The sequence below is a fragment of the Phascolarctos cinereus genome, unplaced genomic scaffold (assembly GCF_003287225.1).
Source record: "Phascolarctos cinereus isolate Bilbo 61053 unplaced genomic scaffold, phaCin_HiC Scaffold_4;HRSCAF=312, whole genome shotgun sequence".
NCBI lineage: Eukaryota > Metazoa > Chordata > Mammalia > Diprotodontia > Phascolarctidae > Phascolarctos > Phascolarctos cinereus.
In genome coordinates this window covers 652,226,332-652,249,521 of record NW_027555847.1, presented here as the reverse complement: position 1 = coordinate 652,249,521, position 23,190 = coordinate 652,226,332, and the positions used below count along the sequence as shown (strand labels likewise).

At 41.7% G+C, this 23,190-nt stretch overlaps 1 protein-coding gene across 1 annotated transcript; it reads left to right on the top strand.

Annotated features, from left to right (window-relative positions):
- The first annotated feature begins 1,023 nt into the window (after positions 1-1,023).
- PYCR3 (pyrroline-5-carboxylate reductase 3) lies at positions 1,024-21,264 on the top strand. Its single transcript, XM_020995113.2, has 6 exons — positions 1,024-1,355; positions 16,964-17,028; positions 17,769-17,948; positions 18,750-18,962; positions 19,747-19,839; positions 20,486-21,264. Exons 1-6 carry the CDS (start codon positions 1,103-1,105, stop codon positions 20,666-20,668), a joined length of 987 nt encoding a protein of 328 aa, XP_020850772.1. The 5' UTR covers positions 1,024-1,102; the 3' UTR covers positions 20,669-21,264.
- The last annotated feature ends 1,926 nt before the right edge of the window (positions 21,265-23,190 follow it).

The window sequence follows — 23,190 nt, the reverse complement described above, 5'->3', positions numbered from 1 at the left end:
ATGATTTTTGGGGGGGGGCTGAAGGGTATGGCTCCAAATTGCTTTCCAGGATGGCCGGCTCAATTCACAACTCTACCAACAGCACACAGGTATACCCGTTCTTCCACAGCTCCTTCAACAATTGTCTTTTTCCATCTTTGCCAGTCCGGTGTTTTCTCCTCCTCCTCCTCCGTCCACCTGTCCATTTTCCTAGCCAGCTGCTCTCTCTTCTCTTTTCTCCTGGTCTACTTCATCTTAACCTCAATACCAAACCCTTGAGAATTTCCCTGAAGCAGGGCAGCTAGGTCGTGCAGTGGATAGAGCTCCGACCTTGGGGTCAGGAGGACCTGAGTTTAAATTTGACCTTAGACACTTGACACATACTAGCTGTGTGACCCTGGGCAAATCACCTAACCCCTATTGCCTAACACAAAAACAAAACAAAGAGGACTTTTCGAGACAGCTAGGTGGTGCAGTGGATAGAGCACTGACCCATAATCAGGAGGATCTGAGTTCAAATGTGACCTCAGACCAAACAATTTATTCTTACTAGCTGTATGACCTTGGGCAAGTCACTTAATCCCAATTGCCTAAAAATAAGAAAAAGATTTTAAAAATTAAAAAAAAAAGAATTTCCCTGAAGGGTGCAAAACCTCCACAAACACTAGTCTTTTTGCCCTCCGAGAGGCAGGTATACAGACCTCAGCCAATCAGAGATTGGAGTCGTGGCGCCGTGCGAACGACGGTAGGAAAGACGTACTAGACAAAATCAATGTACAAAGTGAGAACGTATAAAGTACCAACGAGGCGGAAGGATAACGAATACACGACAGAATCTACCAATCAGCAAAAAGGATGAGACCATATTAACCAATCCTCGGGCCCCGGGGGGTGGGGCCCTCCAAGGCAAAGTGCGAAGAAGAAAAGGGAAGAGGTGCGACGCCGAGGAGCGGAGAGCTAGCCAGCCAATCGGCAACGGCGGCGGGGACCGGAGGGACCAATCGGAGGGCACGAGAGGCGGGGAGGGCGAGGCGGTTGGCGGCGGTTGGCGGCGGTTGGGGACGTAGCCGGGGCGGGCTCTGGCGGGGCTGATGTTGCGGGGCTGAAGTGGCACCTGAGATAGATGGCTGGGGCCGCCACAGCAGCTGCAGCGGCCGCGGCTGTAGCTACCGCCACGGCGGCCTCGTCAACAAAGTTGTCGTCGTCGACCCCGTATCTAACTTCGTCTTCCACGTTTTCATCGTCTACGACCATCCCGCCCCCGGTAACGATGTTGTCGTCCCAGTTACCCTGGACACCGGATTCCCCGATGCAGATCGGCTTCGTGGGTGCAGGCCGCATGGCCGAAGCTATCGCGATGGGCATCATCGTGTCAGGTAGTGGTCGCCGGGCCGGGGCCGGGGGCGGGGGCGGGGCAGAGATGGAGATTCGCCGATACTTCCCTTCCCCCACTCCCCGTCACACGTCACACCGCACCCCTCTTTCTCGTCCCGGGGGAGCTCGCCCGTCCAGACTCTAGGCGAACAGTCCGACCAGACTTCGCACTTCCTCTAGCGTGGGGGATCCCCAGTGCTTCCCAAGGCCGCTTATCTTCTCTTAGGACTGTCGCTTCCCGAGCCCACTCTGCAGCCTGACATCACACTGCCTTCCCGTTGTGGAATCCCTCCCACTTTGGCAAAGAACACTGTGAAATAATCCCAGCTCTCAAGCAGGTTTCACTCTACTGGAGGAACACAAGATGTATGCAGATCAACAAATAAGAAAATTTGAGGAGGGAAAGAGCGCTAACAAATGAAGTGGAGGGGTGGAGAAGAAGGTGTAATCTGAGCAGATCCTCGAGGAAGCTAGAGATTCTGAGAGGCTGAAGTAAGGAGGAGCTACGCAAAGACGTAGAGCTGGGAAAGGGAATGTCCCGTTAGTAGTGGTTGTTTAGCTGGAGCGTAAAGGCAGACAGTACGAAGTAAAACTGGAAAATAGGTTGGAGTTAAATTGTGGAGGACCTTAAATAACCAGCCTAAGGAATTTGTATTTTGTCCTAGAAGTAACAGGGAGCCTCTGAAGATTTTTGAATGGGGAAATGATATATAGTGATGCCTGTGTTTTAGGAATGTTGATTTGTCAGCTTTGTGGAGGATAGGTTGGGGGGAGATCTTGGAGGCACACCAATTAGGGAGCTATTGTAATAGTTCAGGCCAGAGGAAATGAGGTTGTGAAGAGAGGTAGTAGTGGTCGTGTGTTTGTTTAAAGAGAAGGGGACACACGTTAAAGATATTGTGGAGGTAGAATCCATGAGACTTAGAGACTAATTGGAAATTGGAATGGGGGAAATGAATAAGAGTTAAATGATATGAATAAAGAGTTAAAGACTACTCTGAGGCTGGAAGCCTGGGTGACTGGAAGCTTGTGGTGCTTTTAACAGAAATAGGGAAAGTTTGAAGAGGGGACCTAAATTTTATACTTGCTGAGTTTGAAATGCCGATATAATATCTAGGTGAAGGTGATTAACAGGCAATTGGCAACACAGGTTTGGGGGGGGCAGTGTAATTGAGGTCAGGAGAGAGACTAGGACTAGATACAAAGAGTTCTGAATCCTCTGCATAAAGATGACAACTGAGCCTGTGGCAATTGTAATATCACATTCTTCCACTTGCATACCACGGAATCCCCCAGATCTTTTATAGATGAGCTGCTGTCTAGGCGTTCCCCATCTTATATTTGAGAAGTTTATTTTTTAAACACAAATGTAAGATTTTACATTTTAAATTTCATCTGCTTAGATTTGACCCATTGAACTAGTAAGATAAAATTTAATAGGGATAAATAATAACGACTAGCATTTATGCTGTGCTTTAAGGTTTACAAAGCACTTTACAAATATTTCATTTTATCCTCACAACCCTGAGAGGTAAGTGCTACTGTTATCTCCTTTTAATAGATGAAAAAACTGAGGCAGATTGAAATTAAGTGACTTGCCCAGTGTCACACAGCTAGTAAGTGTCTGGGGCAGGATTTGAACTCAGGTCTTCCTGACTTTGGGTACTGCAATCTATCGGTTTCACTATCTAGCTGCCTTATAGGGATAAATATCACTCCTATGAAATTTTTCCTTATGTCATATTGAAATCTATCTTGTCTCCTTCCATAGCTCCTAGTTATGAAGCACTTTGGTACCAAGCAGATAAGCCTGGTCCTTCTTTCTTCTGATTGCCTTTCAGTCCTGACCCTTCTGAGTTTAGGATCATATGATTTAGAGCTGGAATAGACTTTAAAAATCGCTCAATAAATATCAAGTGCCTGCTACGTTCCAGTTACTGTGCTGGGGATACAAGACAGTCCCTGCCCTCAAGGAACTCACAATCTAATGGGGAAGACAGCAAGCAAACAAATATGTACCAATAAACTATATATAAGATAAATAAGACACGATTAACAGAAAGAAGGCACTAGAATTAAGAGGGGTTGGGAAAGACTTCATGTAGGATTTTACTTGGGACTTGAAGCCAGGGAACATAGTAGGTGGAGATGAAAAGAGAGCATTCCAAGCATGAGGGACAGCCAGAGAAAATGCTCTGAACTGACAGATGGGAGTGTTTTATTCATGGAACAGCAAAGGGGCCATTGTTACTAGATTGAAGAGTACATGTCAGAGAGTAAGGTCTAAGAAGACTGGAAAAGTAAGTAAGAGGAGGCTATGTTATGAAGGGCTTTGAATGCCAGAGGATTTTATATTTGATCCTGGAGGCAATAGGGAGCCACAGCTTATTGAGTTGGAGGATTGAGGGTTAGAGAGGTGAAATGGTCAGACCTTTTATTTAGGAAAATCGTTTTGATGGTTAAATGGAGGATGGGTTGGAGAGGGGAGAAACATGAGCCAGGCAAGCCTACCAGCAGACTATTGTAATAGCGCATAGTGATATAAAGGCCTCCACCTGAGTGGTGGCAGTGTCAGGGGAGAGAAGGGAACATAGTTCAGAGATATAGCAAAGTTGAATCATTAGGCCTTGGCAACAGATTGTTATGAAAGGATTGGGTGAGAGATAAGGAGAAATCAAGGATGACTTGTGAGCCTGAGGTACTGTAAGGGGAGGGTGTTGCCCTCTACAGTAATGGAGGATGGGGGTAGTGTTCAGAGGGAAAGATAATGAGTTCAGTTTTGGACATTGGAGTTTCAGATGTCTACTAGACATCCAGCTTGAGGTGTCAGAAAGGCAGTTGGAAGTCAGCAGAGAGGTTTAGGCAGGATAGGTAGATTTGAAAATTATCAGCAGAGATGATAATTAAATCTAAACTGATGAGATTACCAAGTCAAGTAGTATAGAAGAATAGAAGAGAGCCCAGGATACAACCCTGTGGGACACCTACAGTTAGTGGGTAGGTCCTGAGTGGCAGAGGAAATTGAGAAGGAGCAGTGTCAGATAGGTAGGAAGAGAACAAAGAGAAAGTGGGGTCCTGAAAACTTAGAGAGAAAGAATATCAAGGAGAGAATAATCAACAGTGTCAAAGGATGCAGAGAGGTTGAGAAGGAGGATTGAGAAAAAGCCATTAGATTCATTTTATGAATGAGGACACTGAGACTCAAGAGAAACTTGCCCAAGATCATTCAGCTAGTATGTGGCAGTGCCAGAATTCAAATCTAGTTCTTCTGATTCTAAATCGAGCATTCTTTCTATGACACTACCAGAGGTCTTAGGTCCTTCTGAAGAGTAACTCTTCTCACCTTGAACAGTTTGACTGGAGATCAAGAAATCAAGAGGCAAGGCTAGAATAACAAGAATTTAATTAATATCAGCTAATGCACATTTGCAAGTTGGATAGCAACCTGCCCAACAAAGGGAGATAGAAAATAGTTTGGTATGGGGGCAGTTAGGTAGTACAGGGGATAGAGTACCAGGCTTGGAGTCAGGAAGACCCGAATTCAAATTCCACCTCAGACTCATACTAGTTGTGTGATGCTGGGCAAGTCACTTAACCTCTGCTTGCCTCAGTTTCCTCATCTGAAAATGGGAATAATGATAGCACTTACCTCCCAGGGTTGTTTTGAGAATCAAGTGAGACAATTATTGCTTTAGCACAGTGCCTGGCACATACTAAGCACTATATAAATGTTAGTTGCAGTTGTTATTTTACATAGGTTTAGGGGTGACATTACCAGGTGTCTAAGTGGTGAGGATGCTCAACTCCTTTCCTTATTTGGTAAGTTGATTAATAGGGACAGGATGTCGGGTGATTTGGGGAAGAATGTGTTAACCCTTGGGGATAGAACTTGTTAACTTTGGGATTTTAGCAGTTGCAAAGGTAGGTTTGTTCCAATAGGATAATGCATTTCTCTGAGGTTAGCCATCAAAATATCCTGGTGTGGGGCAGGAAATCTCTATGATAGTGGAGGCCTCCTTCAAGATAGGATCAGGCCCATCCTTTCCTTGCTAGCCAGAGGGTCTTTATTTACACAACTGTGTAGCTCTGTTTCTTTGATTTCTAAGATATCTAGTTTATATAAAAATGAAGATTACACAAAGATTCTCATCACCAAGTTCCAGCACATAAAAGATAAGAACAGTATGTACAGTTTGGAAGAATATTAAAAAGTGCTTTTTTAGTTTCTCTAGGAATATTGAGAAATAATATTTCTCTAAATATTTCCAGACTTCTGGGAAAAGCTTTTTCTTTGGAAAGGTGGGTAATAGGTCAGAACAAAAGAATAAGAGGGCTTTTGTTAAGAAAATGAATTAAAAGAGTTATCAAAAAATAGCTCTTGTTTACATACATCTTTTTCTTCCCCAAGGAGAAGTGATTTGTTAATAACACATTTATATGGCACTTACTGTGTACCAGGCACTGTGCTAAATGCTTTACAATTATTATCTCATTTGATCCTCACAATAATGCTGGAACATAGGAGACTATTATTATCCCCATTTTTCAGATGCAGACACTGAGACAAATGCAGGTCAAGTAACTTGCTTGGGGTTACACAGCTAATAAGTATCTGGGGCAGGATTTGAACTCAGTTCTTCCTAACTGTAGGCCTGGCATTCTCTCCACCTCACCACCTATCCTGAATTGGTTATTGACCCAAGCAGGGACATTCTCTTCTTTACCTACCCAATTGAAGTGATTGGCACATTAGCAGCACCTTTGTGAAAAAGACATAATTGGAACAGAAGAGGTGCCTTTTTTTTTTTTTACTCATAGAGTGAGAGAAATGATCCAGGAGGAATTGGATAGTGACTTAGTTGCTCAATTCTGGAATATCAGCTAAGGCTGTGTTTTAAGATAGCTTTTCCTTGTTTTAGATTCCCCTAACTTTTGCCCGAAGTCATCTTTGGGTAGTCAGTCAGCTAGCATCACTTAAGCCAGGCACTATATTCTTGGCAATGTGCTAAGTGCTTAGAGGCACAAAGAAAGGCAGAAAACAGTCTGTGCTCTCAAGGAGCTCACAGTATGAGGGAGACAACATGCAAACAACTGTGTACAAACAAGACATGTGCTGGATAAATTGCAGGTAGTCTTGGAGAAAATGCACTAAGATTAAGAAGGACTGAGAAAGGTTGCTTGCAGAAGGCAGGACTTTAACTGAGACTTGCAGAAAACCAGGGAAGCTAGGAGGTAGAAATGAGGAGGGACAGAATTCCATGCATGGGAGACTGCCAGTAAGAATGCTTGGAACTGGGAAATGGGGGTGTCTTATTGTAGAACTGCAAGAAGAGCAGTGTCCCTAGATTGGAAATTACATGACAAGGAGTAAGCTGTAATAAGAATAGAAAAGTACAAAGGGGCTGAGTTAGAAAGGGCTTTGAAAGCCAAACAAAAGATTTTATATTGATAATTGTTTGATCCTGGAGGTAACAGGGAGCAACTGGAGTTAACTGAATAGATTAGGAAGGTCAATTTGATGGCTCAGTGGAGGATAGATTGGAATGGGAAGAGACAGGCTGTGAGACCAACCAGTAGGTGCTCTTTTTTTTTTTGCATACACATATATGTTTGAATCGTATATATACACACGTGTATTTAGGTGTAATCTAAAAGATGGTACTGAAGGATGTTTACTTAGATAATAAAAAATAGCTAATATTTACATAAGACTTTAAGGCAAAGAGCTTTACTTACATTATATATTATATTATATAAAAGTGCTTTGTACTTTACGTAGCAGTGATATAAACCACATACATACATACACCCATACATTCATACTCTTATGTAATTCTTTCACAGATCTATGATGTAAGGGATATTATTATCTTCATTTTACAAATGAGGAAACAGATTATTTGACTTGTCCAGGTTTGCAGAGCCAGCAGGTTTTTAACACATTTTCCTGACTCTAGGTCCAGAAATCTATACACCATGGTACTTAGGCCAATAAACATGCTGTGTGTAAGAAGTAATAATCCCATACTTTAATCCATAAATGATCTAACCAATATTGGCATGTCTTCCAGCAAGGAAATTCACAGTGCATTAGCACCTTCTCATTCTGTGCCATTCTGTTTTTGTTGTTGTTGGTCAACCAGTGGTAGGCTTTGGAAACAGTCTAGGTTTGAGGTGATGAGGGCCTGCACCAGAGTGGAGAAGAGAAGGCAGCATATGCAAGAGATGTTAGAAAGTAGAAATGACAGGCTTGGCAACAGATTGGATGTGAGGAAGATTGAGAATTGACACCTAGGGTGCAAGTCTGTGTGACTGGAAGGATGATGATGATAACATCGACAATAGTTGGGAAGTTAAGAAGAGGGAAGGATTTGAGTGGAAAGATGAGTTGTCTTGGATTTGTTGAGTTGAAAATGTCTATGGGGCAGTCAGTTTGAGATATTTAATAAGTAATTGGAGATTTGAGAGTAGAGATTGGAGAGAGATTAGAGCTGACAGGTAGATCCAAGAGTCATCTTCACAGGATAACCATTGAAACCATGGGAACTGATAAGATGACCAAGTGAAATAACATAAAGGGAGAAGAGAAAAGGGCCTGAGACAGAGTCTTGTGTTTAGCTTGGCTTGGATAAGGACCCAGCAATGAAGATTGAAAAGGAGCAGTCCACTAGGTAGTAGGATAGAATAGTGTCACTAAAACCTAGAGAGAAGAGAATATCGAGGAAAAGAGGATGATTAATAGATTGCAGAGAGCTCAAGAAGGATGAGGTTTGAGCAATTAAGAGATCATTAGTAATTTTGGGAAGAGCAGTTTTGGTTGAATGATGAGATTGGAAGCCACACTACAGAAAGTTAAGAGAAAGTAAGAAAAGGAAGAGGAGGCACCTATTGTAGAAGGCTTTCATAAGGATTTTAGCCATGAAAAAAGGAGAGGTACAGGACAGTAGCTAGCAGGGATGGGCTGATTAAGTGAGCGTTTTGATGATGCAGGAGACCTGCGCACGTTTAGAGTCAATGAGGAAGAAGCCGATGGACAGGGAGAAAATGAAGAGAAGTGAGAGTGTAGGGATAATAGAGAGGGCAGTCTGATGGAGAAGATGGGGTGGAATGGGATCATTTTTGTATGTAGAGGGGTTTGCCTTGGCAAGGAGATGGGCTACCTTATATGAAATAAGGTGAAGAAGACAGTGGCAGAAGGCATCTGAGTGATATGAGATGAGGAACGAGAGAAGAGAGAGTTGTCATTTTTTTCAGTGAAATGTGAGGTAAGGTTCTCAGCTGAGAGTGTAGGAGAAGGAGATCCATGGAAAAGCTGTCCTGATTGGTGAGATAGTGAGTTAATTAGGAAGGTATAAAAGAATTGCCTGGCAGCAGGAAAGGCCCAGTTGAGGTTATGTAGCAGTGTGGTTTTGTGATTTTCTCCAGCTTTGTTCAGCAGATGTGAATAAGAGACTGAAGGCAGCACGTGGCAAGAGTAATCCCAGGCTGGGTTTGGCAGGGCGGTGTCTTCAACAGGAAAAAAGGGCAGGGGAAAATTGGAATAGAGTCCTTTCATTTCTCAGCCTTTAGTATTGGGATCAGATGACCGTTACCTGTCTGGCAGAGGTAAAAAAGAAATCTGAACTCTGTTGGCAGTACTGTATTTGGCAGTGGGATTCTAGAATTTCTCTTGGTTTCTATGAGCCAATTCACTACTATTTTATCTGAGGCTGGTCTGCTCTTATCAGTCAGTCACCAGGGGCTATTAGGTGGCTAACCTATTAAGTCAGACACTGATGCTAGGCTCCTGAGATTCAAAAACAAAAGTGAAACAGACCCTGCTCTCAAGGAGCTTCTGATGACATGTACATACATAGGTACATGGAAACTATGTACAAAATAGATACGAGGTGATTTTGTCAGAGAAGGTACTCACAGCTAGGAAGACCAGGAAAGGTTTCTTGTAGAAGGGGGAACTGTAGGACTTGGGAACTTGGCTGAGTACAGTTTGTCTGTGAAATGAGTTTTGTGACTGTAAGGATGAAGTCCCACCCTCAGACATGCTGGATGGAAAGGATTTACGTGGTTTTTTTAAAGGAGTGCTCTGGTAAATATTTGTTATGTGTAGACATGATCCTCATAAACAGTGCTGTAGATTATACACATACAAATACAAAAACGTGGCTCTTGCCCTGAAGGAACTTTCAGTCTAGACTCACATATGGGAAGATTGTTGTTTAGTCACGTGCAAGTCTTTGTGACCCCATTTGGGGTTTTCTTGGCAAAGATACTGGAGTGGTTTATCATTTCCTTCTCCTGCTCATTTTATAAATGAGGAACTGAAGAAAACAGGGTTAAGTGACTTGCTCAGGATCACACAAAGTGTCTGAGGCCAGATTTGAATCCAAGAAGATGAGTCTTTCTGACTCCAGGCCCAACACTATCCGCTGCACCGCCTAGCTGCCCATAGGAAAACATTGGTAACCAAATAAGGCATTCTATGACTAAGTGCTTTATAGATCTTTCCTTATATCCTCACAATAATCCTGGGAGGTAGGTGCTAGAGAGGCATCTGAGTAATATTAACAACATTAATTAAGCTCACGTTTTGGTGGCACACTATAGTTTACAGTGTACCTGTAAGATAAATAGTACAAGTATCATTCCCATTTTTAAAATAAGAAGGCTAAGGCTCCGAATTGGTGGCATGGCTAGTTAGTAGCAAAGCCTGAGGTCATAGGATCATAGTTTTAGAGCTGGAAGGGACCTTTGAGTCAATCTATTTCATTGCCCTCTTTTTACAGAGGAAGAGATTGAGATCAAGAAAGGTTAAGTTATTTGCCCAAGATAATTTTTTTTTTGGTAAGTATAAGAGTTGGGATTCAGACCCAAATCCTCTGACTTCAAACCCATCATTTTTTCCACTACACAGTTTCAAATTTAGTGCTTTTTTGTACCACATTGCTTCTCAGTCTTTTAGTTTGTTATTAAAAGCATTTTTATACACTATAAAGAATAGGTAGGGGCAACTAGGTGGCAGCAGTGGATAGAGCACCGGCTCTGGATTCAGGAAGACCTGAATTCAAATGCAGCCTCAGACCAAATACTTGACACTTACTAGCTGTGTGACTCTGGGCAAGTCATTTAACCCCAATTGCCTAAAAAAAAAAAGGAATAAGTAGCAGGGTGTGGTGGTACATACCTGTAATCTCAGCTCTTGGGGAAGCTGAGATTGGTAGATCTCTTGAGCTTGAGAGAGTTGAGGTGAAGTGAGCTACACCAATTAGGTATTCATACTATAATTCAACTTCAGCATCAATTTAGCAAGCCCCCAGGAGAAGGGCAGCCACTAGAATGCCTCAGGAGGGGCAAACTGGCCTGTGTTCAAAATGGAACAGGTGAGAGCTCCCATGCTGATCAGTAAGGGATTAGCCCCGTGAGTGGCCCCTGCCCTCACAGCCTGGGCAAGATAGGGAGATCCAGTTTAAAAATAAAATAGTATTAAACTAGCTTGAATCATATATTTTTATTATGATGATGTTATAAAGTTTTCCATATACATAGTAAAACAGAAAAAAGAGGATTGTACAGGAAACTGAATCTCTTCAAGAAATATTTATTGCAGGGGCAGCTAGGTGGTGCAGTGCATAGAGCACTGGCCCTGGATTCAGAAGAACCTTCAGATGTGGCCTCAGACACAAAAAAACACTCACTAGCTGTGTGACTCTGGGCAAGTCACTTAACCCCATTGCCTAGCCAAAAAAGAAAAAAGGGGCAGCTAGGTGGTGCAGTGGATAAAGCACTGGCCCTGAAGTCAGGAGGACCTGAGTTCAAATGCGGCCTCAGACCAAACACTTGACAGCTACTAGCTGTGTGAGCCTGGGCAAGTCACTTAATGCCAATTGCCTAAAAAAAAAAAAAGAAAAGAATAAAAAAAAAGAGAAATATTTATTGCCCAAGGAAGCCATCAATAAGAAAAAAAAGTCCCCATGTACTCCAAAACATTTATGGTAGAACTTTCTGTGATAACTGAGAATTGGAAACAAAGTAGATGCCCAGCAATTGGGGAATGGCTAAACAAATTGTGGCACGTGAATGTAATGGAGTATCACTACACTGTCGGAAATGATGTGTTTGAATATAAAGAATCATGGAAAGATACAGCTACATGAACTCTTGAAGAGTCAAGAACACAGTGTACACAATGACTAGAACAATGTAAATGAAAGAATAGCTGCACCAAAAAATCAAAAGCAGATGTAACACAATTATAAAGCTCAATTAGGACTCGCATGAAGAGAGATCAGAAGAGTGTTGGGAGGCCCCCAGGTGTTACACATTGCACATGTTTTCAGACTTTTTCAATGTATCAGTCAGTTGTGCTGACTTTTTTTTTTCTCTCTAAAGAAAATGTTTGTCATATGGAATGGCTTTCTGTGATGGGGAGGGGAAAGGATGCTTGCTGATATCCTTAGTGATATAAAAAACAACATTAATAAAAACTTAAACAAAAAGAATTATGGGCAAGGTATCATGCCAGCTGTTGAAGAAATTAAAGCATAGGAATTACTTTTCCATATTCTTTAGGAGCTAGCTTATAGTCTCCTTGGGGAGACAACATCTAAACAAAAAAGTTAAATCACAGTAACATTAAGAATTCACATTTTTTAAGTGCTTTAGGACTTCCAAAATGATTTCCAGTCCTTGCATATGTCTTTGAAGTGCATGCAAATGGTATCTCCTTTTTTACATTTGACAGATCACATGACTTGCCCATTTTAGGTGTAGATAGTAGCAGAGCTGGGATTCAAACCCAAGTCTTGTGATTTCTAAGACCACTAATGCTGTTTCCATCTATGACATTGTCTCAGATTTTAGACTCCTTTTACTTACAGCATTTGAACATACTGTAAAGAAGTAGCAATGTTAAACTGGCTTGAATCAAACTCATGAATATTTGTAATAATTTAATATTTGTGCAATGGTTTAAGGTTCCTAAAAGTGCTTTGCTCATAATAACCCGTATTTTACATATGAGATAACAGGGACCCAAAGAGAAGTGACTTGCTCATGGTCACAAAGCTAGTATGTTTCAGTCAGGCTTCAAACACACCAAATTCAGGACTTTTCCCACTATACTAGACTGCTTACCTTAGCCATTGTTATGTGGCACGTATGGTTTCTAGTACTAAGCATGTACTGTGTACAGTCAAGACACAGAATCAGGTTTGGTGGAGGATACTAAGACATATAAGATAGTGTTCTTCCGTTTAGGAATCTTAAAAATCTCCTAAGGGAGACAGGAAAAAAAACAGTTAAATAACAGCAAATAGTTTCAGTAGCCACATTTTTTTTTTAATAAAGGCAGAGTGGTATAATGGAAAGAGAGTTGGCCTCAGGTTCAGGAAGACCTGGGTTCCTGTCTTACTCAGATACATTCTAGCCTTGTGACTCTAGGCAATTCACTTAACCTCTCAGTGTTTCAAGCAACTAAGACTTTTAAGTGTAGGAACAGGTTTTGATCTAGGTCAGGAATTTCCACACAGGAAGTTCCTTCCCCCAGTGAAATCACAGGGATGGTTCAAATATAAAGGTGCAAGGTCCCTCTTCTAAGCCACTTAGGGTACTTTTCAGTTCTCTTTCTTTTTTTTTTTTAATGGAGAAACAAGGGAAAATGTCAAATTGTAGAGGTTGAAATACTCTGTCATGATTGGCCCCAGGCAAGTCTGTGTTCCAGCTCTTTTATCTGTAAAATGGGGATAAAATGGACTTCCCAAGCCAAAGTATGTTTTTTAAAGATAAATTGCACCAGCAAGTGGTATTTTTCTTTTTCTTTTTCTAAATGTATACTTAAATTTTAACTTTTCAATTATTAACTTTTTTCTTTCTCTTATCTTCCCCTTCCCCCATTGGAAAAAAGAAAAAACTCTCAACAAATATGCTAACAAAAACAGATTTCTTTATTGACCAGCAGGTGGCACTTTGTGAGGGTTTAGAACAGGGGTTCTTATTTATCCTTTTTTGGGTCTCGGAGTTCTTCGGCAGTCTGGTGAAGCCCTATCTATAAACTGCTTTTCAGAATATTTTTAAATGAATAAGACAAAACACACAAAATTACAAAGGAAACCAGTTATATTCAGCTATAAGGTTATCAAAATATTTTTTTAAAAAACAAGTTCACAGACCTCAGGTGAGCAACCTTTGGTTTATAATATTGACTATGAGTACACTTTGAATTTGGCATCTGGAATAGACTCTTGGAACCTCCATTGTCCAAGGCCCAAGAGGGCATGGTCACTTCTTTAGAGGCAGTTTTCCTGTAAGAGACTGTGTTGTGAATTTATATAGCTGGTTACTGGATGTAGGAACACAGGCAGCCAGCACCCGTCATTTATCAACAGAAGTATTTTAGCTGAACACAAATCCTAATTAATGTTCCTTTGGAATTAACATCCTTCTAAGGAGTCTTTGGTCAACAGATTCTTACATTATTTGAATTATAATAGGTAAGAAACTTAGGATCCATTTAATGCACTTTTCAAAGTGTTATATGAAGTTCTATTACAAAAGTTAATATCAAAAGATTTTGAGCTGAGGAGAAATATAACCAGATTTATAGATTAAAAAAAGATTATTCTGGAAATAGTATAAAGAATGGATTGGAGGGGCAAGAGAATGGAAATGGGAAGATCTGTTGAGGCTATTATAAAACTTGGGAAGACTTATGTGAACGAATGCAGAATAAAGTGAGCAGAACCAGGAATATAATTTATGCAGTAACAACAACATTGTAGAAACAAACCAGCTTAAAAGACTTTAAGAACTCTGATCAACCCATTGACCAGCCAGTATTCCAGAAGACGCATAATTAAACATGCTACCCACCTCCTGACAGATACAGTGGTCTCAGGCCATAGATGAAGACATATTTTTTGGACATGGCCAGTATAAGAATTTGTTTTGCTTGATTATGCATATTTGTTTTGTTTTTCTAATGGTAGAAGAGGGAGAGAAAATAGATTTTTGTTAATTAGAAAACAGTAAATTGAAAGAAGAAAAACAACTTTGAAGGATTTGAGAACTATGACTGGAGGAATGGCCAACCATAACTCCAGAGGACCAGTAAAGAAGCATGCTACCGAACTCCTGACAGAGAGGTAATGGTCTCAGAATGAAAAATGAGACATACATTTTTGGACATGGCTAGTGTGGGAATTTGTTTTACTTTACTATATTTGTTCCAAGGGTTTTCTTTTTTCCTTTCTTCCTTCCTTCCTTCCTTGATTCCTTCTTTCCCTTCTTTTTTAATAAGGAGAGAAGGGAGAGAGAATAAGGTTAAGGATAAGGCTTCTACCCTTCTCCTCCAGCAAAAGAGAAGAAAACAGAGGGAATACAAGATAAGCTGAGGACAGCTCTGAAAGTTACATGTTGATATTATTGTATACTCAGAAAGCAGGCTCTACATAACAGAGACACACAGCTTCATATATAATCTTCTTTTGTTCTACTATATATAGATATAGATATAGATATATCTATATCTATATATATAGAGATATATATCTTTATATCTCTATATATATATGGAAATGTGCATTTTATTTAGGGTTTGATAAGTTCAGAATAAAAATTAAAATTTTTTTGAAAAAGAGGTTATTGCAGTGGTCCAAGCAGGTGGTACATGAAGACTGTATTATGCTGGTAGCAGTAGGAATACAGAAAGGCAGATGCATGAGAGGTTGCAGAGAAGGAATTGATAGGATCTGGTAGCAGCTGCTATGAGGATTGAGGGCAAAAGAACCCCAAGGTGATGAATATGGGATAATAGAGTGAATGGTGGTGTTACTGAGATAGTGAAGTCAGAAGGAACAAATTTGGGGAAAAGATAACTTCAGTTTTGGACACAGCAGTTCTTAAAAAGCTGGTTAAGTTTAACTCAGCCGTCCTTGCCACAGGGAGGTTATTATGGTAGCATATATGAATTTAAACTCAAAGGTGTATAGTTGAGTTCTTCCTCTCTTGGGTTGGGCTTAATATGGAAATTGCTACTGACATGAACTTCAACTTGGAATATCTCAACACCTGTGTATAAATGAAATGGAATGTTCCCAAATTCCCAGCACAATCAATAGAAGTTACTGCCTTAGTGAGTCCATTCACTTCTTTATGCTGTTTTTCCTACCTTAATATGTCTCTGTGGCAAGGACCTGGAGTTTCATAGGTCTTAGAGAATTGCCTGGGGGGCAGCTAGGTGGGGTAGTGGATAGAATTTCAGCCTTGGAGTCAGGAGGGCCTGAGTTCAAATTTGGATTCAGACCCTTGACACTTACTAGCTTTGTGACCCTAGACAAGTCACTTAACCCCATTGCCTAGCCAAAAAAAGCAAAAAAAAAAAAAAAAGAGAGAGATAGAGAGAGAGAGAGAGAATTGCCTGAGGCTCGGAGAAGTAAATTTGCCAGTGTCACCCAGTCAGTAAATGACAGAGGCAGTTTGAATCCTGGCCTTCCTGACTTCAAACCCAGTATTCTAGCCACTATTACTATCTGTAATGTGTGAAGGTAACACTCAAATTCTTGATCAGCATAGAGGTTGAAAGGTAATATGGTTAAGGATGGGCAAGCTGGGAGAGAGAGGTGAGCTACAGAGAAAGTCTTCCTTTCACCTCAAAAAAATGAGAAAAAAAGGCAAGAAGGAATTACAGACAAGCTTTGGAAGTTACATGTTGAATTTATTACGTACTTATAAATAAAAGCAAGCTCTACACAATAGAGGTGCAGTCTTATGTGTAATCCTATCCTGTTCTATAATATGTATGGAAATTTTTATTTTATTTGGTATTAAGTTCAGAGTTTTTAAAAATGGAAAAAAGGTAAAAATATATTATTTATGGCCAGCTTGGGGCTTGTGAGAGGACCAAAAAATGTTGATTATTTAGCATTTTAAGAATACTTTACATTTGGTAAAGGTTTTCAGGGCTTAATAATTCCTCCCAGCAATCCTAGGAAGAAACTGAATGTTATCCCCATGACCAGAGGAAACAGACTTGGTGGCAGGGATTTATCAGTCATAACCTAGTAAATTTTCTTGATTCTCAGCCAGTGCTTTTAGCAGCCTCACCCTAGGCCCATTTGACAAAACCACATGATTTTTAGAGCTAGATGGTATGTTAAAAGGTAGAGATTGCTTCATTTCCTTCATTTTAGTCTTTTTTTTTAAACATCCATTGTCTCTTTTTGTGAGGACAAGTGCACCAAGTATACCCATTTTTACAAATGAGGACACTTAAGATAGGTTTAGTAACTTGTTCTCGGTCACGTGGCTGGCAAGTGTCAGAGGTGGAACTCAAACCCAGGCCTCCTGGGCTCTACACTTTCTCCACTATTCACACGGCTTTCCCCAACTCCCTCATTTTGAATAGAAGGACACTGGTCAAGCAAGAGAAAGAAGCTTGCCTTGAGTTACAGACAGTTACTTGGCAAAGCCTGAACTAAAATTTAAGTCTTCTAACTTCTAGTCTAGAGCTCATTTGATCTCACCAGTCTAAGATAGAATCTCAGTAATGCTTCAGAGACCCCCAGCAGCGCCTACCCTACCTCACTGCTTTATTCTCTGTCATTTACTCTTTCTCCAGGAAAAGTGGAAGCTAACAACGTAATGGCGAGTGCTCCATCAGACAAGAACCTGTGGCACTTTCAGGTGAGTTAAGGTCCCTGGCGAAAGTTGATGGAATAGTAGGGGATTGGCTACATTTGATTTCTGTGGTCCAGGTTCCCAAATGAGCTCATTGTAGCCCATTCCTAAGCAGAAACATAGGCTCCCTGGGGATTTTGATTTTCATCTATATTTTTTCCTCTTCTTTATGTGAAGCCTTATAATGGAAAATTGGGTCAGGTCTGTGAGTGGGAGAAATTTGTTACTGATGGTCATGTCAGAGATATCGGGTCATTGAAGGTATTTCCTATCTTATTGGGGGCAGGAGGCAGCTGGGAACTTTCATCATAGCTCTCATTCAAGGAAGGAGTGGCACAGAAATACCCCCTTGCCACTCTCAACCCCCTGGGAAGACCTAAGAGTCTGTGAATTGAATCTTACGCCATAATCAACCAGTTGAAGTTGACCAATCAGGGACCTCTGCTCTGTTACCTTGTTTGTTTGTTTTTAGCAAGGCAGTGTTGTATAGTGGATAGAGTTCTGGATGTAGGGTCAGGAAGGCCTGGATTCACTCACCATTAACACCGTGTTACCATAACCAAATTACCTAATCTCTCTCAGTTTCAATTTCCTCATCTGTAAAATGGGAATAATAATACCCATGGATTGTTGCCAAGTTCATATGAGATCAAATAAGTATTTAGTAAGTACCTACTATATATAAAGCACTTTTCAAACCTAAAGGCACTGTATAAAATGTCAGCCGGTTTTCATCTTTGGCACAGAATTTGGGCTGTAGGACAACTCATTCCAACACCGAAGTACTTCAGAACTGCAACATAGTTTTTTTTGCCACCAAGCCCCACATCCTGCCTATTGTACTGGCTGAGGTTTCTCCTGCTGTCACCAGGAAACATGTCCTTGTCTCAGTGGCTGCTGGTGTCTCTCTGCACACCCTGGAGAAGGTAAGCGTTCTGAGCCTTTTTCCCCCCTTTCTCCCCAGCTTTTCAACATGAAGAGCACAGCCATATGCTTTGGCTTGTCCTTAGTTTCTAGAAATGGCTTTAGCTCTGAGATAGGCTCTTTCCCCCTATAATTTCCACTGTTTGTGTCTGGCTGCTGACAGTTGGATCCAAATCTTTCCTTACTCCCTCTCTGTTTCTACCTCCTGACTTGCCCGTTTACAGTAGAAGCTCAAGTTAACTCAGTCATTAGACTGTGAGGCATCCAGACCAGAGGAGAGAAAAGGGAGAATCACTTACCACACTGTATACCATAGCAAGGCCTCGAGTAACTGACTGCAGTAGAATTTATAGCCTGGAAAGATGGAAAGTTAATTGTAATTCATGTGCCTCACCTTGGTAGGCAGAAAAAGGAAAGTTATATCTAGTTTGGTGCTTAATGTGTGGCATTCCAGATGAAGAAGCTACATAGAATAGTACCTTTCTGTAAACATTTCGGTTATGTTGAATTGAAGCACCTACTTTATGTCTGTCATGAGTCATCTTGAAATACACCTTGAAATACACCATGGCTATCCAGCAGTGGAATGGGCTATCTTGGAAAGTATTGCTTGCCTCCTCACTGTAGGTCTTTAGGCAGATGACTAGATGACTGATTAGGAAAGAGGGTAGAGGGTATTCTTTGTCAAGTATCAGTTCGATTGAGTATGTGATCTCTGTGGTCACTTCTAACTAGAAGGTTTGGTTTTTTTTATGACTCAGAGTCTGAAAGTTCTTCCAGTGATCCATACCTTTTCTTTGCAGCTGCTTCCCCCTAAATCAAGGGTGCTCCGGATCATGCCTAATCTACCTTGCAGAGTCCAGGAGGGTGCAGTGGTAATGGCTCGAGGCCGCCATGCTGAGAAGTGTGAAACTGAATACCTGCAAAACCTCTTATCTGTCTGTGGTCTGTGTGAGGAGGTACCAGAGGCCTACATCAACATCCACACAGGCCTGAGTGGCAGTGGCGTCGCCTATGTGAGTGCTGTAGATCACAGGACCCACGAACCACTGTGCCTTCCAGCACCAGGATCTAATATTCTGGGTCTGGACCACAGACAGGGCTTTACTTCTGTTTATAATGGAATATAGTCCCCTTCCATCATGTAGGGCCCACTTTTTTGCACAGACTGCCCATTGAACTGTGCCTCATTCTTCCATGTGTCCATGTGACTGAGTTGATTCCTGATTATCTTTGGGGGCTTGCTGGCATTATGTACCACTTTGAAGTCGCTCTCTTTCCAAAAATTCTAAGCTTCTTACTTAGCTTGTGATGAGGATCTGAATCTTATTGACCAAAATAACACGGAGTAGTGGAAATGAAGGCATCCTGGCTTTAAGAGACTGTTTTATTTGGATCCCTAGTGCCTGGCACATAGTTGGCATTTAATAAATGCTTGCTGAATTGACTTGGACAGTTATGATTATGTTTAATCAAACATTCATTAAACATATTCTGTGTGCCGGGTACTGTGCTAAGTTCTAAGGATACAGAAAAAAGGGAAAAACAAATTAACTCCCTGGGCCTTAGTTCTTCCTCTTGTAACATGAGGGGCTGATATTAAGTGATCCGTAAGGTGTCCCTTATATCTCTAAATCCCCTGATCTGATGAATGGGATGGCCTTTGTCATGTGGGGGCCTTGGTGGGCAGATGGCTCGCTATGAGCTGTAGGATCTTAAACTTCTTCTGTGTTGGGTCTTATTTGAAGTCTTTGAAGTGCTTGGTTTATATAATCATCTGTTCCTGTCATGTCCCTACAGGTTTGCATGTTCTCTGAGGCTCTGGCAGAAGGTGCCATCAAATTGGGAATGCCAAGTGGCCTGGCTCACCAAATTGCTGCCCAAACACTTCTGGTGAGTTTGTTCTAGCAGCTTGTCCAGTTCTTAACCTATACCCTTTCTTCATGCCCAAAAGTCCCCACCGTAGAACTTGTCCTTACCAAAGTTAGAAATAAAAAAAGGGGAGGAATAACCAAAAGGGTGAGGCTTAAAGCCCTAAGAAGAGTGATATTCCCCTTGTCCCAGCTACAGACAAGTGGAGATGGGCAGGATGATAATATTGGAGAAGGAAAGGGTAGAGAGGAAGCTGGGTTTGGACAGAAAGAAGAGTCTTGGTATACAACATGGTACCTTCCTTACACATCCTAGGAACTCAGTAAATGTATTTAATTACAATGAATTGAAAATGGTAAGTAGGGTATAATTGCAAAAGTCAGCAGAGATTGAGGAAGACAGTAGCTAGCTCAGGAGTGGGAACCTGTGGCCTTGAGGCCACACATGGCCCTCTAGGTCCCCAAGTGTGGTTCTCTGACTGCATCCAAATTTCACAGAATAGATCTCTTAATAAAAGGATTTGTTCTGTAAAAGTTGGACTTGGTCAAAAGGCTGAAAACCTAGAAGGCCACAGGTTCCCCACCACTGGAGCTTATCACTTTGCCAGTGGGATTGGCAAATCAGGATCTCCCTGTCACGTTACTCTAACCAGGGCCTCTCCTTATAGGGGGCAGCCAAATTGCTTTTACAAAGTGGACAGCACCCTGCCCAGCTTCGATCCGAAGTGTGCACCCCTGGGGGAACCACCATCTATGGACTGCATGCCTTGGAGCAGGGTGGACTACGGGCTGCTGCGATGAATGCTGTGGAAGCTGCCACCCGCCGAGCACAGGAACTGAACAAGCAGTAGGGATCCTGGGCACAAGCCATCTCCTTCTCCCAGCCTTGCTTCTCCCCCCTTGGAGGTTGCAAGAGCTAACGGTGTGGGTGAAGGGAGAGACCTCTCAGCTGTGGGCAGAAACCCCCTGTTCAGACCAGCTGGCATCTTTCTTCCCTGGGCACAGGACCCTTTCCTTGAATATGTACCCTGATCACTCCCTGCCTCCCCACACAAAAGGACTCCAGGTTGATCTGCTTTTAGGCACATCCTTTCCACCCTGGGATATGTACAGATATACACTGGGAGGATGGCAGCTTTCTCTTTCTCTCTCACTAGTTTTGTCCCACTGTGCTCATAGGTTTTGTGTGGGGCAGAATGAATTCTGGATTGGGATCTCTCCCAGCAGTATAGTGGAAGAGGATGGTAGCTCAGCCCTTTCTATTCCAGTCCCTGCTTCCCCAAGACCTTTCCAAACAGGCAGGAAACAAAAAGATCCCCAAGTTTATGCACCAGTTGATTTTATGTTGGCTCAGCCTGACTACAGCTTCAGCCACAGTTTTCTTATCTCCATTCAGGAAATTTCAAGGCAAAATCACCTTAATAAAGCTCAATGGGTCTTGTTGCTTCCTCTTCGTTTGTCTGCTTTGTGTAGGAGCTAAACTTACCTTGGACAAGGGAGAAGAAGAGGGTTTCTCAGTTTCTCCCTAGTGGGGCATCTTCCAAAAGGGTTGAGCTCCTTTCTGAGTTGTGTCAGTGGTTGCACCAGGTGATTTTTGAGGTCCCTTCCAACTCTACTTTTAAAGAAATTTGCCCTATGGTATTTGCTTTAGGTATGTATAGCAGTATGGAAAAAGAAATGGACTAAAGGTCAAGTAAGCTGGGTTCAGTCCTGATGCTTCCACTTGCTATTAACCACATAACCTCAGACAAGTCATATCACCTGTATTTCATTTTCTGTACAACTGGACTAGATGAGCTGTAAGGTTTCTTCCAGCTTTGACTGATTGAAAACTTCATTACCTTGAGCCAAAATGTAGTGTCCACCCCATTTCTCCTAGTTGTGCCTTGAGTCTAAGCAGAACAAGTCTGACTTCCCACATTACATTCCTTCATATGCTTGGAAGATAGCATCATACCTCACCATTTCCTCCACCTAAGTTTTCTCTTTGCTCGCCATCTTCAGTTCTTTAAACTGGTCCTAGTATAACTTCATCTCTAAGCATAGTGGTCATCATCTTCTGAACATGCCTTAGTTTGCTAATATCCTTCCTGAAATCTGTGGGTCTGAGCTGAATCTAATAGAGCAGGACTGTTGCTCCTCTAATTTTTGAGGCAGCTAATTAAGCAGTGGATAGAATGCTTGGCTTGGAATCAGGAGGACTCGAGTTCAAATGTGGCCTCAGATACCTACTAATTCTGTGGGCAAGTCACTTAACTTCTCTGTGCCTCAGTTTCCCCATCTGTGAAATGGGGATAATAGCACCTAACTCCTGGGGTCATTGGGAGGACCAAATGGGATATTTATAAAGTGCTTAGCACAGTGCTAGCTATTTATTGGCCACTATAAATTGGATAACATGTTGAATAACATGGAACTAAACATATGGCTTTGTTAATCATTAATCAAACTGGTTGCATTGAAAAAGGCAACAAATGAGAACCCCCATATTACTCAGATTAGGGTGAAGCTCAGTGCATGTTGAGGGTTGGGAAAGGAACTTAGCATTTCTGTAACATTTTTAGTCTGGCAAAGCACTTCCCTTATGACACACTATGGGGTTGGCAGTGCAAGTGTTATTTCCCCCATTTTACAGTTATTTGCTAAATGTCAAACAGCTCATGTGTCAAAACCAACACTTGAACTCAGATCTCTTGATCTGAAGTCCAAGGTTCTTTCTACCCATTTTATTTTAGGACTCATTGGTGCAAAGAGCTCTGGATTGAACTCAGAGACCAACATTCAGATACAAACTTTGCGGCCATGAACTGTTTGATCTTTGGCAAGATCACCTCTCTTGGGACAGCTAGGTGGCGAAGTGGATAGAGCTATGGCTTTGGAGTCAGGATGACCTGAGTTCAAATCCAGTCTCAGACACTTGACACTTACTAGTTATATGACCCTGGGCAAGTCACTTAACCTGGATTGTCTTACCAAAAAGCCAAAAAAGAAAAAGCACCCCTCTTTGACCAGCCAGAGAAACTAATGGAATCAATTTTGTCTTACAATAGGACCAAACTTGCCGGAGTAATCTCAGCCCCTCACTTTAGCCAGCAACTTGAATTTACTACCCTACAAAGTCTGTGAATCAAGTTTGTAACAAAGTAGCACAGACTTGGAATGGTGCCATTGGCCATTAGTTGGGCACCAAAAGATGCAATTGATCTATTCCAGTTTTGAGACACGGAGGCATAGGAAAGAACTCTAAATTTGTAGCCAGAAGACAAATCGTTGTTCTGTTTTCTAGCTTTCAACTTTATTGGGCAAGTCACTTCTCTGGGCCTCAGTTTCTTCATCTGTAAAGTCAAAAGGATTGGACTAGGTCAGAAGTTCT